Source organism: Dermacentor andersoni, chromosome 1 (assembly GCF_023375885.2).
Source record: "Dermacentor andersoni chromosome 1, qqDerAnde1_hic_scaffold, whole genome shotgun sequence".
NCBI classification, from domain to species: Eukaryota; Metazoa; Arthropoda; class Arachnida; order Ixodida; family Ixodidae; genus Dermacentor; species Dermacentor andersoni.
This window is the reverse complement of record NC_092814.1, coordinates 17,516,339-17,532,396: the sequence shown is the minus strand read 5'-3', so window position 1 is coordinate 17,532,396 and position 16,058 is coordinate 17,516,339. Positions and strand designations below refer to the sequence as shown.

The following is a 16,058-nucleotide window of genomic DNA, read 5'->3' as shown; positions in this document are numbered from 1 at the left end:
AACTCCGCCATAATTAATGCCACCTTAAAGGGCCCCTCACCAGGTCTCATAGCAAATGTTGGTTATATGTTGCAAGTTGTTACACGTGTCCTCTAGGAATTGTTCTGCCAGAAAAAAATTTTCAGATCGGCTCATTAATAGCTGAGATATAAGTATTTCAGTGTCGCAAACCCATGATTTCAGAAGGCGAGCTCCAGTGCGTAGCGAGACACTCTCCCCACTCGCCCCGTCTCGCCTCCACAAGCGAATTTCCTTCCCTGCATTCTCCCATACCAGACCTCGAGGATGGATTGCGTGACGCACACGTCACGGCCCCGCTTTCATTTTTTTTTCTCCTCGCTTTCCTTTTTTCCGGTGCTGCGCACTTCCGCTGACAGCGTCGTGCACGATTTTGCGCACTGTGCACAAGGACACATGAATAGAGGTATAATTCAGTGCTACACGAATACTGAGGCAGAACAAGCTGATCACAGAGCATGATCATGTGCTGGAACACGGTAGAAAATGGCATAGCTTCGGTACCTGCGCACGTGACTGCACGACCGGGGGAACAAGCAGACGAAGCGGAAGTGCATCTCTCTTGCTTTGGTGCGAAGTAAACACGCAGACATTCCATTTGTGCGTTTAATTATTTCTCTAAACTTCAATTCGTCAATTCAAGCAACAGATCATACAAATAACAGATGTTGCCTCGAATAATTCTCTAAGTCATGTGTCACCACGAGCGACGTCACAATGCGGACACGACTACGTCACCATCCGGTTGGCGCGCGGTCGCCGCGAGGGAAGGGGAAAACGGTGTTCGGATTGAAATTTCAAACCTTTCATGGCGCGTAGCGATGTAATTCTTTGCAAACACGATTGTTAGCGCACATTCTATGCTCTGCGCTTTTCAGCTCAAAATGGCCAGACCTGGTGAGGGGCCCTTTAATTAACACCAAAGGTCATGAGTTCAAGTGCCTTAATTAACTTCACCTTAAACCAAAGGTCCTGGATTTGACTCCCACCTAAGGTCAAGGGTTCGATGACTTTGGCCCTGCCAATGCCAGATTTTCTGCCTCATGAGCCATATAATGCTTCTGCATTAAAATTTCTTTTTTCCAGTAGAAAGATGCATGTATGATAAGTTGTATGGTTGCAAGCAGACTTTTAAATGGTGGCTTCTAATATTAATTATTTTGCTCACTCTCTTGCTAGTTTGTTTCCACACTGCAACAAGTGAAGTTCAGTGTATTATAATGGCACTTATATAGACTACTTTTAAAAGAATGCTAGCTTCATTGCATTCTTCACATTTCGGGTCATTGACCCATGCATTAAAATTAAATTGTTATTTTGACATTTTCTCATGCCTGAAACAATGGTATGTGATTTTTAATTATCTCAGAAAATAATTGGCCTATTGACAAGGAAATTGACAAGGAAATAAAGAAAGGTTGAAATTAGCATGGAAAACTGAACAAGTATGTATAATTTCATCAAGATTTCCACTTTTGCTGGAGGCATTGCTTAGACGACATTTAAATAAGACCACCTGGTAGCAACTGTGCTTAGTCTTGCTTAAAGCATGCTACATTGTGATAAGATTGTGGGCTGCCTGCTGGAACAATTGCCTGTGAAATGTTCAAGTTTATTTGCCATATTGATAACACAGAAGGTGCAACCTGAAGCACCATGACAATATGAACACAAGTAACATTCCCCTCTCCCACCGGACACAGCAAAGAATGTAACTGCCCTCTGCTGTGCATGGGATTGCTCTCAAGAAACAAGGTGGTAGATGACAATTCAAGAAGTTACAGACACGCCATGCTGCAAAATTAATATAGGTGAAGTTCTGTTGTTTGCATTCCCTTGTTATTCCCACACCATATCTAAAAGCAAAACCACTCAGCTAATACCGTATTTACACGATTGTAAGTCGACTACAGTTCTTAAATTTGAAAATCTGAAGTGGGGGGGGTCGACTTACAATCGAAACCAAAACATGGCACCGCCAAAAAAGTGAGACCAACGGGAGCTACAACGTAGTTACAATTTTATGTTTGCTCTATGGCCCTACCCATAGCTTTTCGCTATACCGCGTATTCGTTCGCTTTTGGGAAGGGTTTTTCAACATTTTTGAGAGTTTTACAGTGCACACATGAGTGCACGCAACACTTAAGCGGGAGACACACGGTACGATTCAGCGTCCAATCTGACGTGCGGCGCCAAATGCTCTGGCATTCATCATGCGACCATTCGGGGCACACGGTGCGTGCATCCGAAAGATCGAGCGCCGCTTAGGCTCCGCCCAGATCCAACCTCCTAGCTTGACTTCGTATCCACGTAGAGAAACACAATATAAACAACTCTGCACAACACTGCTTCGCTTTACGTGAACACTGTCAATAAAATTATGCCCCTGCGAGTGACAGAACACTTCACGACGGCGCGTTGTTTGTCCACTGACGGCTCCGCTAACAGCCAGCGATAGGGCCGGTATGCGGACGCTGCGGCCGACGGCGCTTGCGATCCAGCCCGAGCTCATCGAAGAGTGCTTATATTTGCCGAAACAATTAACACTGTACATTTAGGTCACCCGTAATTAAATACAATTGGTTTACTTGACGCAGTCGTTGCAAAGGGCAAACGTGCAAGCGAAGCGAGCAGCCTCGCTCAGACGGTCGGTGTGTGCTGTCTGCCCGCGAAATGCCCTCGCGTCGCGGCTCCCGATCTCGCCAGTAGCTTGGTGCTAGTGTACTAGGCGCTACTTTACATAACAGGCACACGTTCGAGATAATTTTACAGAACTGGTAACTATTTCGTGTCGGAAACAAACTGCAGCAGGCAAGGAAAATAAAAAAAGACAGCGAGAAACAGGCCAGCCAGCGCCGCCTCCATGGAGGGAATGTCAGAGAACGTCACATGCCAGCCGCGCTGTCATTGGCTGCGGCCAAGCGACGGTGCGGTTGTCGGACGCGTCGGACGATGAAAATCTGCCCGGTTTGTCGCACACCGGACGTCCAATCCGGCGCTTCGGCATGGCAAAACACCTTGATTCCGGCTGCCGCGTCAGACGCCGGATCGGACCATGTGTCTCCTGCTTTATGGGGGGTGTCGATAGTTGATGGAAGCGCCGCTGTTCCCATTCGCGGCGGCACTCTCAGAATGGCGGTGCTTGCGGAAAGTATCGGTAGTTCATGGAAGAGCAGACACCGCCCGCGGGTTTCTCTTCCTCTGTTGCACTAAGCTTTCTCTATAGTTTGATGAAAGGCACTGGTTTGACGCATTCCACTTGACTGCCGGCTACATGCTACTTCTATGCTTCCTTAAGTCGTCATGAGTACTCCAGGCGCACTAATCATTCGGCACTCGTTCACAGCAGCGTTCAAGAGGGCTGCCATCCTTTACGACGAAGAAACAAATCACTGCGCAGCGGGCCGCAAGTTCGATGTTTCTGAACGGGTGGTGCGAGAGTGGCGACTGCAGCGAAGCGAAATTTTCACCTGTTAAAAAAAAAAATTATGGGGTTTTACGTGCCAAAACCACTTTCTGATTATGAGGCACGCCGTAGTGGAGGACTCCGGAAATTTTGACCACCTGGGGTTCTTTAACGTGCACCTAAATCTAAGTACACGGGTGTTTTCGCATTTCGCCCCCATCGAAATGTGGCCGCCGTGGCCGGGATTTGATCCCGCGACCTCGTGCTCAGCAGCCCAACACCATAGCCACTGAGCAACCACGGCGGGTAATTTTCACCTGTGACGGCAAGTGAAAAATTTCCCACGTGCCGAAGTCTGGACGCTTTCCGGAGCTGCAGGCTAAGCTTGCAGCGTACGTCACTGAAATGCGTGATCGGTCCCTGCCAGTGAAGTGCGACATGGTCATGAAACAAGCGCGGACCTTTGCCTTTTAAGGACCTGCTCTGTCGTGAGTACAACGGGTGGCTGGCGGCAGAAGACCACGAAATTACGCCAACCGGACCTGTCAAAAGAGCCTCCCTGACGGCTGTGTGTGGTTGAGTGCATTCGGCGTGGGCTGCTGTTCCACAAGATGTCGTGGTGCGGTCGTTTGCCAAATGTGAAATTTCACTGGACCATGACGTGCTGTGGGACCGTAGCAACGATGACGATGGCAGCTACCAATATATTTTCATTACCGAATGCGCCCTCGGGTATGCTTTTTTTTTCCTGTCAGGCGATATGGGGGGGTTGACTTACATTTGAGTCGCCTTACAATCGTGTAAATACGGTAGTAAGTACTTCTGTCCATCTTCACTTACAAATTTTGTGGTTTCTTTGTTCTGCAGTTTACAAGTACAAAATGTGAACTTGCCTGCCACAACATTTTCATTACCACAGTCAACACTGTCAAAATTCAACAAAAAGTGTTTCAAGCACTTACTCTAACCAACACTATAGAGAATCCTACCTGCCAACAGGTGAACATTGCAAGGAAGGGGGGTGAAAGCAAGCGTTTTATTAAAGTTTGCTCTGAGCACACACCTTTATAGGATACACATGCACTTTATTATAGCTCATCTACCTTTAGAGTGACAAGCAACACATAGTTTTTAGATCACACTGACATTTTCAGTAACTTTGTTGTTGCCTATTTTGCCTGCTTTGGGAACCTCTCTGAATAGGCTTGCTCAAAGCAGGTACCTCTCTAGTATATGGGGACTACAGTGTTGCCACAAAAGGCTGACACAAATATCACAAATTCTTTCTTGTACGCATATACATGTTTTTTTTTTTGTGATCTTGCATCACCTTATCCTTTGACAACTTTAAAGCTTTTCGCGAACTAAACTAAAACTTGATGCAACATTTGTAAAATCGTAAAACGAGTTAAAATTTGTAGAATTTATTAAAAATTTGGGAGAGCTGCCAGGTATGAAATACTATGCAAATTTATCTGCATGAAGCTAAAGCAAGATAATGAAATGCATAGTCTGGATATGACATTTTCAACTGGTCATTTCAATGCACTGGCAGTGCTACAAGTTATAAAAGACAGCTTTACTGCCACAATATGCCGATCTGGCAATGATGACCTGGCTTGTCCCTGCAGTTGCTCTCTGCAAAGCACACTGCCAGGGAAACAGTAACATGCAAGCTCGCCCTACAGGTTCAAGACAACAAGGCGCACCTGTCGCTCCGCATGGTCGGCCTGCCAGCCTGTGACATGCTCAATGAGTGACTCGTTGTAGTAGTTGGCCAGTGATGGGGTCAGGCTGGGGGCCGAGGGCTTGAGCACGGCAGATACAAGCGAGCCTGTGCCGCTGAGGCTGTGCAGACTGCTCACGCTGGAGGTTGGGCTGTCTCTCCTGCACACACCATCGGAACGTGTCACATGGCCATCAAATGAGAAACCCCATAGATTTGTCCAGTGTATTTTACCTGTTCCAACATTCAGCTGTTGAGTGGGGCAACCAAGAAAGCACCCTCGGCAATGGGTGTCACATTTGATGTATTATTTTCCTCCACCCAACCTACACTCCAAATTATGGCACTTGGAGAATGACATGTCATATAGACAAGTCCCATTCAAATCTTGTGGCATGCAACCTGAAAGTGGGCATATCAGAAACACTAATAGAAAAGACAACTATGGCATCCAAGGGCAGAGAAACTTCCTACCCACTCAAAAACATATGCCTCTGCAAATGGGCAGTTCATTTCTCTGCCACAGTTCTCAATGAAGGCATCATGGCATCCTCCAACAGAACGCCACAACACATGCATTTAATGCACTCGCTGTTGAAATAAGAAGAGGATGGTGGTACTGCTCATGGGTATCATCACCTCTGGCCTTCACCAACCGGATTTCGCATCAGCTATGGTCTCGCACACTACTTCTGGTGCTGCGAAACCTGTGAAACTTGGGAGGCGCTTGCCATCCTGAACAGCTGATGATGGAGCACATGGCATGCTTGATGAGATCACTGCCTGCTATGGAAAAGCCATTGGTAGACTAATGGAGATGTGCATACTTGCTTGCCTCGAAGCAATCTACATCATTATGGCCTGTGCCTTGTAGCATGGCTTCATCAGAGCTACTGTGTAGTAGCAAAGTACTCTCACATTAAAAAGCAGTTTTGAAGACAGGCAGGTGCAATACCATATATTCGATGATGACTTCCAATTAGAGAAAGACTTCAAGAGGCATTTGCGTGGAAGGTGAACCCATAGCCTATACCCTCACTTTTTTTTTTTTTTTTTTGGCTCGTGGCAAGACCACACAAGCACCCAGTTGAAGCAAATGAAATGATACAGAACTTCTGTGCCGATTTTGTCACCAAAGTGCAATGAAGAAACTCCCATCTCAGCAGGTGTGTGTGAAAATGGACAGAAAAACAACACTGTAACAAGATGCTCTACATGGGCATCTTATTACAATGCCCACACGCTCGACGTGGTTTTCAGTAGTTCTGTGCAGCACTGTTGAAGCTACAGGCATTTTTGACCAACCAAGGGAACGAACACATCTTAATGTTGCAGTCTGCTGCTCTGCTAGCGGTGAGTGCTACAGCGCAAGCAGTGACAGTATCTACTAAGACTGCAACTGCGCAGTGTTGTGATAGCAGCAGTAGAAAATTTGTTTCATACTTGCTTTGACTCTAAAAACACCTGCGTCTTTCAAGATATATAGAGATACAGAGGAGGAGGAAGGTTGCAGAGATGACGGAAGCGGAGGGCTCAGAGGGAGCACCTGGCCAGCGTGTTGCACGGAATGGTGGCGCCATCTCTTGATCCCTCTTGTTACGTCCATGAATTTGTGCACATTTACCACACTGTTCCAAGCATCTTCAACGCCAACGTATTTGTTTCTTTGACTTAAAAGAGCAACTCGGAACGATACCACATAAGCAAGTCTATGGATGCCATTTTTGCGAAGGGCGAAGCACTACTCAGGAGGGATTCCTCCATGGTGTCGTGGCTGTGCCAACTACACGTATGAATTTAACCACTATCAAATCAATTAATTGTTTGTAATCTTTAAATTCAAATTAATGCTGGCAGCATTGCATTAATTTTTTTGTTCTCTGCATGTTTTCATTCAACAAGTGGAGAACACTATTTTCAGTATCTTAGAGCCTCAATAAATATTTTATTAAAGAATGAAGCAAAATCATGCAATTAATCGCCCTGTGACCTGCAGAGAAGCTTCCAAGTAAATGCCTGTCAACAAGACTATTTGTCAAGGCCATTTAGTCGTCCAAAAGGTTCCGAACTGTAGCACTACATCTTGTTGTGTAAGAATCTGCACTCACTAGTTGCGTAACCTTGGTTCTGCTGCAGGGAACTACCGACACAGAGTATAGCATCAATGACAGACTGGGCCACAGGAAAGGGCACTTGTAGTTTGGCCATGTCATTTAGATCTGCTGCTGTATCAAAAGATCTGGTCGAGGGAGCGTCCAGTACCAGTCAATAGCCAAGACAAAGTGCTGCTTGCACTGACATTCCTAACAAATAAAAAGGACTGCTCCAACAACAGCACAAAATGCAACTCCTGGAAGCACCCCTGGTAACGATAGAGGAGGACCTTCCTAAGAAACTTGTATGTGGCAGTGCAAACCTTTCAGCAGATCTGAAATACATGTCCTTTGAGGAGACAATGGCAGCAATGCACAAAACCGGCAGGATTCATTCTGCTCCATCCTTGCATTTGCTGGATGCAGTGAGCTTGTGAAATGCACCAGCAGAAGAGGCACTTCAGTTCTCGAACGGCTGGCATGCATCCGGATAGGCAAGGCAGAAACCCAAAAAGAGTGAGGAAAGCTCAAAGAGCGCGAGAGGTCCTCTTACCAAGACTGTTAGAAGGAAACGGCACAGACGCTTGAAGAACCGTCGGAGAAGGAAGCGCTTCCCTACATCAGGAGCTGATCTTAAGTACCGAGAGATGATGTGCGTACTACGGAGCTCATTGAAGGAAATAGGAAGGTGGAAGACCTCTATGTATCCTTTTGATGCATTTTCATGAATGGAAACTTAAGTGCAAGGTATTAGACACAATGGCACTTGACCATTAATGGAAGCTGGCACGCACGCTTTGAGACCACACCTCAGACAACAGTGGCTTTGTCAATATGGCAAAAGGTCATCAAGCAGCTGCAGCACACTGCGTGCGACTGTGAGTTGTAGATGGCTGGACAAAGCAGTAGAAGGCACACCCGTGTACAGCAGACTGTGGACAATGTTACAGCATCGTTACGGGCATTGATGTTGGTTCAATTAAACAAAAAAAGGCCTCCATGGCCTTCTTTCACCAGGTTTCTCATCTGTCATGGCCCCCTCTGCAACACTTGTCTAATGTACAGTGGTGGTTGCTTGATGCACAGCATGATTAGCATGAGCTTTATTTTTTCTAGCTGCCTCCCATTGTTAATGCATTTGTCATTACTACCATATTTACCCGAATTAATGTGTCCTTCTTTCGCCAACAAAATGCATCTGAAAATTGCCTGTACGTTACAATTTGATATGTAACCTAAACCTCATTTGTGGCGCTCACAACAGCCTACTATCATAGCCATCAGAGGAAATGACATCCCGATCACATAGAGTTGCCACCTCTACCGAGGTGAAAAAACCGGCACCGTGAAAATGAAGGGGGGAGGGGGGGGGGGGGGTATTTTTGTGAAACATATGGCAAAGATAAATACAAACAAAATGAGAACAATATAAAGTAGCGACACACCTAGTACAAACTTTGCATGATTGAATTTATTAGAACACATAAAATTTGGAAATCTCATCGATCTAGTCCTGGGTTGTGTGGGCGCAGAAGCTGGAACATTTTGCGCCTGTTTCGCGATAAGCATCCACAGTGGGTCATTGCCGACATATCAAGAGAGAACAACAGGATGCGCTCAGACTTACAGGAGAAATAAAGCTTAGAAGAAAACAAAACAAACCGAAAAGATAAACAGTTCAGTATTACAACATGCCAGTGAAGAGCTTAAGTAGCTAAGAATGGACATGCTAGACAATTCAGTTGTCTAGTATGTATACCATGAATGCTCGAGAGGGGGTTTGCAATGAAGACACAATTTAGAAAGGAACGGAGGACCAGCAAATGACGTGCCAGTGGGGAGGTCACGCAAGCAGTTGGCACCGCATGAAATAAAAGCGGCTGTGCTGGCGGAAAACTGGCCAGGTGACCGGTTTTCCACCACCTGGTCGCCACCTCAGTCCCCAGCTGGTCAGGACTTCACCCTGAGAAGCGTGGGGACTGAGGTGCCTTGCCGCGCCTCGTACTCAGCTCACACATTGCGCTTAGCTCGATCTCCGGGAACCACTGCTGCGATTGCAACATGGTGGATACGGCTAGGGTGCCAGAGCTAAGTTCCCCCACAAAACGCACTTCTCCCTCCCAATGTCAAGGAACCACGTGAATCACCGGGATGCGGCCTGATTGGCCTCCAGAGTAGTGGCTGAGCTCTCTTCCGCTGAGTGCTACATCACCACGGCAGATGCTCACAGGCCTGCAACGAGTTGGTTACATGGGACCTTTACTTCCGTGACTTCTTGTTCTCATGCTTGGTGGACTGCTACCCAGTTAGCCCTGGCGTGGCAGCCGCGCATACTTGATCGGTCTTGTGGTGAACATTTGCCCTTAAGTGTTGTGACTGTCGCACAGTGCTGTATCTTGGGTTAATAAACCCTTGTTTGTTGGAAATCTGACTCCAGAGACTTCTCTGCGCATTTGTGCATTGCAGAGTGGAGGAGCGTCATGCCCTTTCCTGACCGTTGCTCGTAGAGTGAACCTTGTGCAAACCCATCCCTACACAAGATCGCAACAGAACATGCTTTAATGAAGGTTGCTGTGGTTTCAATGGACGTGTGCGTTAATAAATCCATGAAAGATCACACACTGTATAGCAAGTGGCCAATAAATGGCAGTCACACTTTCATGCCAAGCCGAATGAAGTGCGCATCACTAGACGAACTAGCTAAGTGGCTAGTCGAGGTTTGGACCACCATTCCATATGCGGTGGTTGTGAACCATTCAAGAAATGCATGGCACAGAGGACAACATGGTGTAATCAGTCGACAGTGACAAGGAGCTCTCTCACAGTGATGATGATTGGAATTGTGAATACATTCTATTTCTTATTTTCATTAATGACCTGACACCACATTTCTGTTCCAATAAGACTATTCGCTGACGACTGTGTTGTTTATAATAATATAGAATCTTCCAGTGACCAAATTAAATTGCAATGCAACCTCGATAACATTATAAAATGGTGTTCTGACTGGCAAATGGTTATAAATCCAACTAAACCAGTAAGCATGTCTATTACAAGAAAAAAGAAGATCCTGCAATTTCCTTATAGTATACATGGCAACAAGCTTAAAAAGGTAGAGGAGCACAAATATTTGGAATTATTATTTAGAAGTGACTTAAGCTGGAATAGGCATGTAGAGGAAGTAAGTAAGAAGGCGAATAATGCGCTTTGGAGCCTAAGACGAAATTTACACACAGCAACCTCTGAAGTTAAAAGCTTGGCCTATAGAACACTGGTCAGACCAATCACTGAGTATGCGAAAATTGTCTGGGATCCTTACACAGAGAAAAACTGTAAGAAATTGGAAAGGATTCAGAGGTTAGCTTCTCGATTCATCTTCAACAAATATGCTCGACTTCGCTCCCCTTCAAAACTATGTCAGCTTGCAAATTTTCCCAAATTAGAATTAAGGACTAAGTATGATAGGCTGAAGTTCCTGTTCCTTATTATTCATAATGAAATAAAAATGAATAGGACGAACTATTTTGCAATTTCTACTAATGAATCTTCTAGACATAGCTACAGCATGTATATTCCCGCTCCGGTAACCCGTAATGACACATTTAAATATAGCTTCTTTCCCAGAATGATAAAAGAGTGGAACATGCTTCCCGATTTCGTAGTTCAGTCTACCTCTTTAAATAGTCTTCGGAGTAATTTGCATGCCATTATTTATTCCGAGAGCGCGGTGCGTTAATTATCTGACTTTCTGAATCATCTGATTTTATGATTTTGTTATTATCTGTGTATGTTGTTCTTATTTTATATGCCTCAAGGTATATTGATTGGTTTCTTCTGCTTGCTCTATTACAATGTATATATGCAATGCAATTTGCTTTTTGTACGTTGTACTCAGATGTATTGTACGCCCTGCCTGAATCAGATGTGTTGACATTGCTTGTTTTATTATTTTTTCTCCACTCCTGTAATGGCCCTAAAGAAAGGGCTGACAGTATCAATAAAGAAGGAAAGAAATAAGAATTGTGAATACATTTCCCTTCTGTGAAGTCAAATTCTGTATGTCTCATTCTTTCTGACTGCAAATGTGGGGGGCATGCTATATTTTTCTTTTGTAAATTACATACGTTTCCATTCAGGTGCACTTTTATTTTGTTAATTTGGACCCGTGAAAAATTGGCAGCGCATTAGATAAGGAAAAATGCGAGAACCAAGTAAATACGGTAATTGTGGAAATGCACAACTAAATTACCATAAAACAGGAATGCCATTACGAAACTATTTGAGCAAACAAATGCGTGTTTTTGCTCCTTCAGTGACACGATAAAATTCATACTTCCAGTATACTGGACTTCTGGACTAGGAATATCTTTCTGTAAGGGGTTGTTTCACCAAACTTGCCTTCGTAGCTGAACTATAACCACGAGTGCCAAGAACCTGCCGAGCCCATTACAGCAGGGGTTTGATGAAAGCATGTGGTCCTTCCAAGGCTAACTACTTGCCTTCTCAAATCACCACATTAAGTGCTAACTTTTCAACCTCTGAAGGCAGGAAAACCTTTTTCACCATTTCTCAGCAGCTGCCCTCAAAGTCAAAATGTACACCAAGTAAATCCCAATAAGTAGTAAATAGAACAAAGATGTGTTGTCTGTTGTCTCAAACTCCTAGTCACATTAATTAACTCTCCTACTAGCTTTCTACGTGGTATCTAGCGGCACTTACAGGAAAATTACATTAAAAAATAAGGTCTTCAAAGAAGCAGTGCTAACATGCAACAAAGAAATTCCCCATGCAATTACAAAATGGTTGAGCTCTGCCTCATATGTGGGAGTTGCCCGGATTGGATCCCCAGCGCCACCAGGAACCCACCGGTTTTTCCCTGGAGGAAGGAAACAAAATAGGAGAGGCCCTGACCTCACATTTTTCAAGACGGAAGTGCAGCCATGTTGGTGTGCCATCTGCCTTTGCACCTCCAATTAGCTCACCGGAACAGTCTGCAGATAGGTCTGAGCTCTGAACTTACATGCTACGAGCCGCTGGAAGTGTGTGCTGCTGACGCATGTCAGAACAAAGCCTACGAAACTTCTGTAACAGTTTTAGTGAAGCAGATGCGCTCCTGTGTTTTTCGTGGCACGCTGAAGAAGACGACAAAGATCTGCACTGCGATTGCTTGAGCGTCTCTGTTGCTGGCTGACACTCACACCCACAGACCCAAAACACAACTTTCAAGTTTACACACCACACTCCAAAGTCAGCTTGTCTTGCAGAACAGAACGTGCTGCGAGATAGACACAGGCCGAAAAATCTCACTTTTCAGAGGCAGAGAGCAGCATTGAGAGCTTTCGGAGTGCAGTTGCTATGGCAATGTTGATGTTTGGCAGACCAGCCCTAGTGCTCCTTTGTGAAAAAGACCTTGTGACTTCCACCACACTCTCTTGAACTTATCCGGGCTAGCTGGGGTTTCTCCTATGTTTTCTTTCCTCCACTGGCTTTTCTAATGGCAGAGATGGTGCTCTGCTGTTTGTAGGGGGACCCATCTGGAAAGGAGATTTGCAAAAGATTGCTGCCGGTTTTATTCTGGCAATTTCTCATCAGGTGGGTGTCCTTCCCAAGTGTTGAGGTCCCATTTAGGTCAAGCACCTGGCCAGGAACGCGTTTGTACCTATTTTACCAGTAGGTACCCAGCGGCAGCTCTCGTCTACCTCCCATCCCCGTGGCGGATGCTATAGTAGACAGCCATCCATGGTTGGACAAGTGATACCCAGAGACCACACAGAGTCCATAGGGCCCCTTTTGGAGATGCAAAAAACCCACAAGTAGCTGAGCACCAGATCGGCGGTCATCTCTACTTATTAGGAAAACTGATGGGTTCCCAGTGGTACCAGGATTCGAACCCAGTACCTCCCACATACGAGGCAGATGCTCTACCTCTAGGTCACTGCTTCGGTGTGTGTGTGTGTGTGTGTGTGTTGGGCGGGAGGGGGGGGGGGGGGGGGGGAATGATAAACTTGGGAAGGAATTTCACATTAACATTGTCTGAAACCATGCTTCAAATATAATTGGAAAATTTTCTTCTAGTTTTATGGTTCAAATTGTAACACGCTCAGCTATGGCCTGTCAACAGTGGTGTGCACAGCTTTGAAATCGCACTGCAATAAATATTTGCACGTAACCTGCACTCTGTCTTTAATAAGATTCTTTTGTGTGAGTTATGCAGACATAAAGTGCAATCACAAGTATCCCGTGTTCCAGCTTTCCCAGGAGAGCTCTGTCACAGCAGTGTTGAGCTAGCACTGGTCACACTTCCTATGCACTCTGTAGACTGCCTTAATTGATGGCGCACCTATGCCCTAGCCTGCCTGAACCACATTTAACCCCAGCTGTGCTGGCTGTGGCTAACTGCTGCTAACAAGAGGACAAACACTGATAGGACTGTGTAAATAGCAGCGACCTGGCAGAGTGAGCACTGTAGTCAGAGCCAGGTGAAGCACCACGTCGGTCTGCATCCACCAGGAGCTTGTCAGCTGGCCCCAGTTGCTGCTGCAGGGGTGGTAGGCTGCGGCCAGGGTGCAAACCCTGGTAAGGTGATGAACTGGCAGCCTCCTTGGTCGATTCCACCTGAGCCGCTGTGTACACATCACCCATCATCAGCCCTTATGTTAAAAACATTTGAGCCTTTCTTTACTGTATCCACTTAGTACCTTTAACAAGAACATTTAAAATTTTGATGTTCCCATACAAGTTTGATGAACCAGCACAAATCTTGCTCAGTGCAACCAACAAGCATCCCGTTCTAATGGTATAGGCTTCCTGCTCCACACACATCAGCAGAATTAAATGCATCTATATTGCTTTAACCGATCACTTCATTACCCTGTTGGCAAACAGTATTCCTTCATAAAAGAATTCCAAGGCAAATGTCAGTCTGACTTGTGTGCACCTCCTGCACCAGTATGCAGAGTGCCACACCATATTCAAAGTCTTGCAGATGACACTCAACAAGGTCATGCTTGCTGACACAGCAAGCCACAAGATGCATGAAAGCTTCCCGAGCTCTGAAAATATTTCTAAATTGCCATACTAGCCACTTCAAAGCATGTTTCAGGCACCTCATAATAATACGATTTCCATCTGCAATCAGGTTTGTTCAATAATCCATGCCGTCAAATTGGGCAAGTATGATTCGTGACATGGTGCCACTGTGGTTATAGTTGGCACTCAGCAGGTGTACTTGGGACACAATGGGCCCACTTTGCTCGCTCATCATGTAGTTCTCCAGTGAACCAATAAGGCCATCACCCAATACAGATAATGCTTTATGACAATCTCTAAGCACTTATTCAATGAAAACATGTTATGCCAAGATGAATGCCTCAGATATGACGTTTTAGTATTTGCTCCGAAATTTCAGCTATGACTGTCAGAGTACTTGTGAACCGGTTACTTTTATTTGTGGCCAATGTTTATTACACATGGCAATCACATGAATGCCTTTTCTGGCATTTGCTATGGATGCTTTCTTTGCTTTAATCTTGACCTTCTTGGGGTGGCTGCAGGTCTGACCCAGAGCAACTTGAAATTTTGTGAGCCAGTTTGACAGCTCTCACGTGGATGCATTCCTTCCTGCAGAGGGGTAATGATTATCTTGAATGCACCACACTGTCCTCTTGCAAGGGACAACACATTCATTACTGCAAGCATGCTGAAGCATCAACAACACTGCTGTTCTTGCACTGCAATGCAAGAGTTCTATTGGAAGGCCTAGCCTACAGTCTACACCTTTATAACTGTGCTCTAGGTGAGGACAGTGCGAGTGTTGATGACTGGTTTACTCACAACAATGCAGGATATGTGAAGTCCTGAATTTTTTACAGAGCACCCACACACAATTGAATATGAATGGCAAAGAAAAGTTCGAACCCATTACACCATATGGATGTCAAACTGGAGCACTTCACAACACAGACATTAATGAAGCATCATTAACATGAATGTCTAGGGAGAAACGCAACAAACATGTTGGTGCATGTGTGTCAGGAAAGCTTGTTGGTACGGTTGGCACTTCCTGCAACACCTAAAAAGACAAACATAAGAAACTAATTTCCAATTGAAACAAGAATATATGTGTCAATTGTGCAGCCTTCCTTTCTTGTGTAGTATGCTCCACTAATTTATGTAGAGTTTGATCCCTGCTTTTGACAAGTACCTTTAGCTCATGAAAATGCAGCTTACACAAGTGTTTATCGTAACGTGCATGCAAGTCTGTTGCTTGACCTTTATATTTAGAGCATGTTTCCCAGCTTATTCATTCGGGCAACTGTCTGTGTGAAGTAGGATACACAAAATAAAAAAACATTTGTTTCCGGTGCACGGTAAGCATATTTACGGTTTTTAGGCAATTCTTGTAAAAACTGGATGCCCTAAATGAAATTCCTACTTACAAATGAATTTCATTCAAATTGCTTCAGCTGTTGTTAATGAGAGAGTCTTTGTTGTGTTTCAAATGAAAGGGGCCATTTGAAAAGTGCCGTCCTCTACCTTAATGTGTGCAGTACGCACACATCAGAGCGCTGAAAAAGCTTCCCTAAACAGAGCAGCATTCATGACAGGGTCTAACCTTTCCTTTGACATGAAAGTGACTTGTGGTGAGTTTGTGCATTTAAGGAACACTAAAGGCAAATATTAAGTCAACGTGGACCATTAAAATACCCTTCCAGAATCCTCATAGCATTTTCTTTCATGCTAAGAAAACATTTAGTTTAAGAGAAAATTGCATCTGAAGGGTCCGCATACCTTTAGCGCAATTCAAATCACCTGT

The 16,058-nt window shown here is 45.0% G+C and overlaps 1 protein-coding gene across 14 annotated transcripts in view; it reads right to left on the bottom strand.

Annotated features, from left to right (window-relative positions):
• Nucleotides 1–16,058, bottom strand: part of LOC126546064 (WW domain-containing adapter protein with coiled-coil-like) — a 397,851-nt gene that overhangs the window by 80,413 nt on the left and 301,380 nt on the right. For 13 of the 14 annotated variants that reach the window (XR_008608402.2, XM_055061222.2, XM_055061221.2 and 10 more), the window contains 2 exons: nt 13,689–13,866; nt 5,134–5,311 (listed from right to left, as the gene is read on the bottom strand). Coding sequence is in view for 13 of the 14 variants with exons in the window: in XM_055061222.2 (XP_054917197.2) it covers nt 5,134–5,311; nt 13,689–13,866 (356 nt within the window). In the remaining variant the exon portion in view is untranslated. The remainder of the gene's footprint in view (nt 1–5,133; nt 5,312–13,688; nt 13,867–16,058) is intronic. The other variant, XM_072286069.1, reaches the window with a different exon arrangement.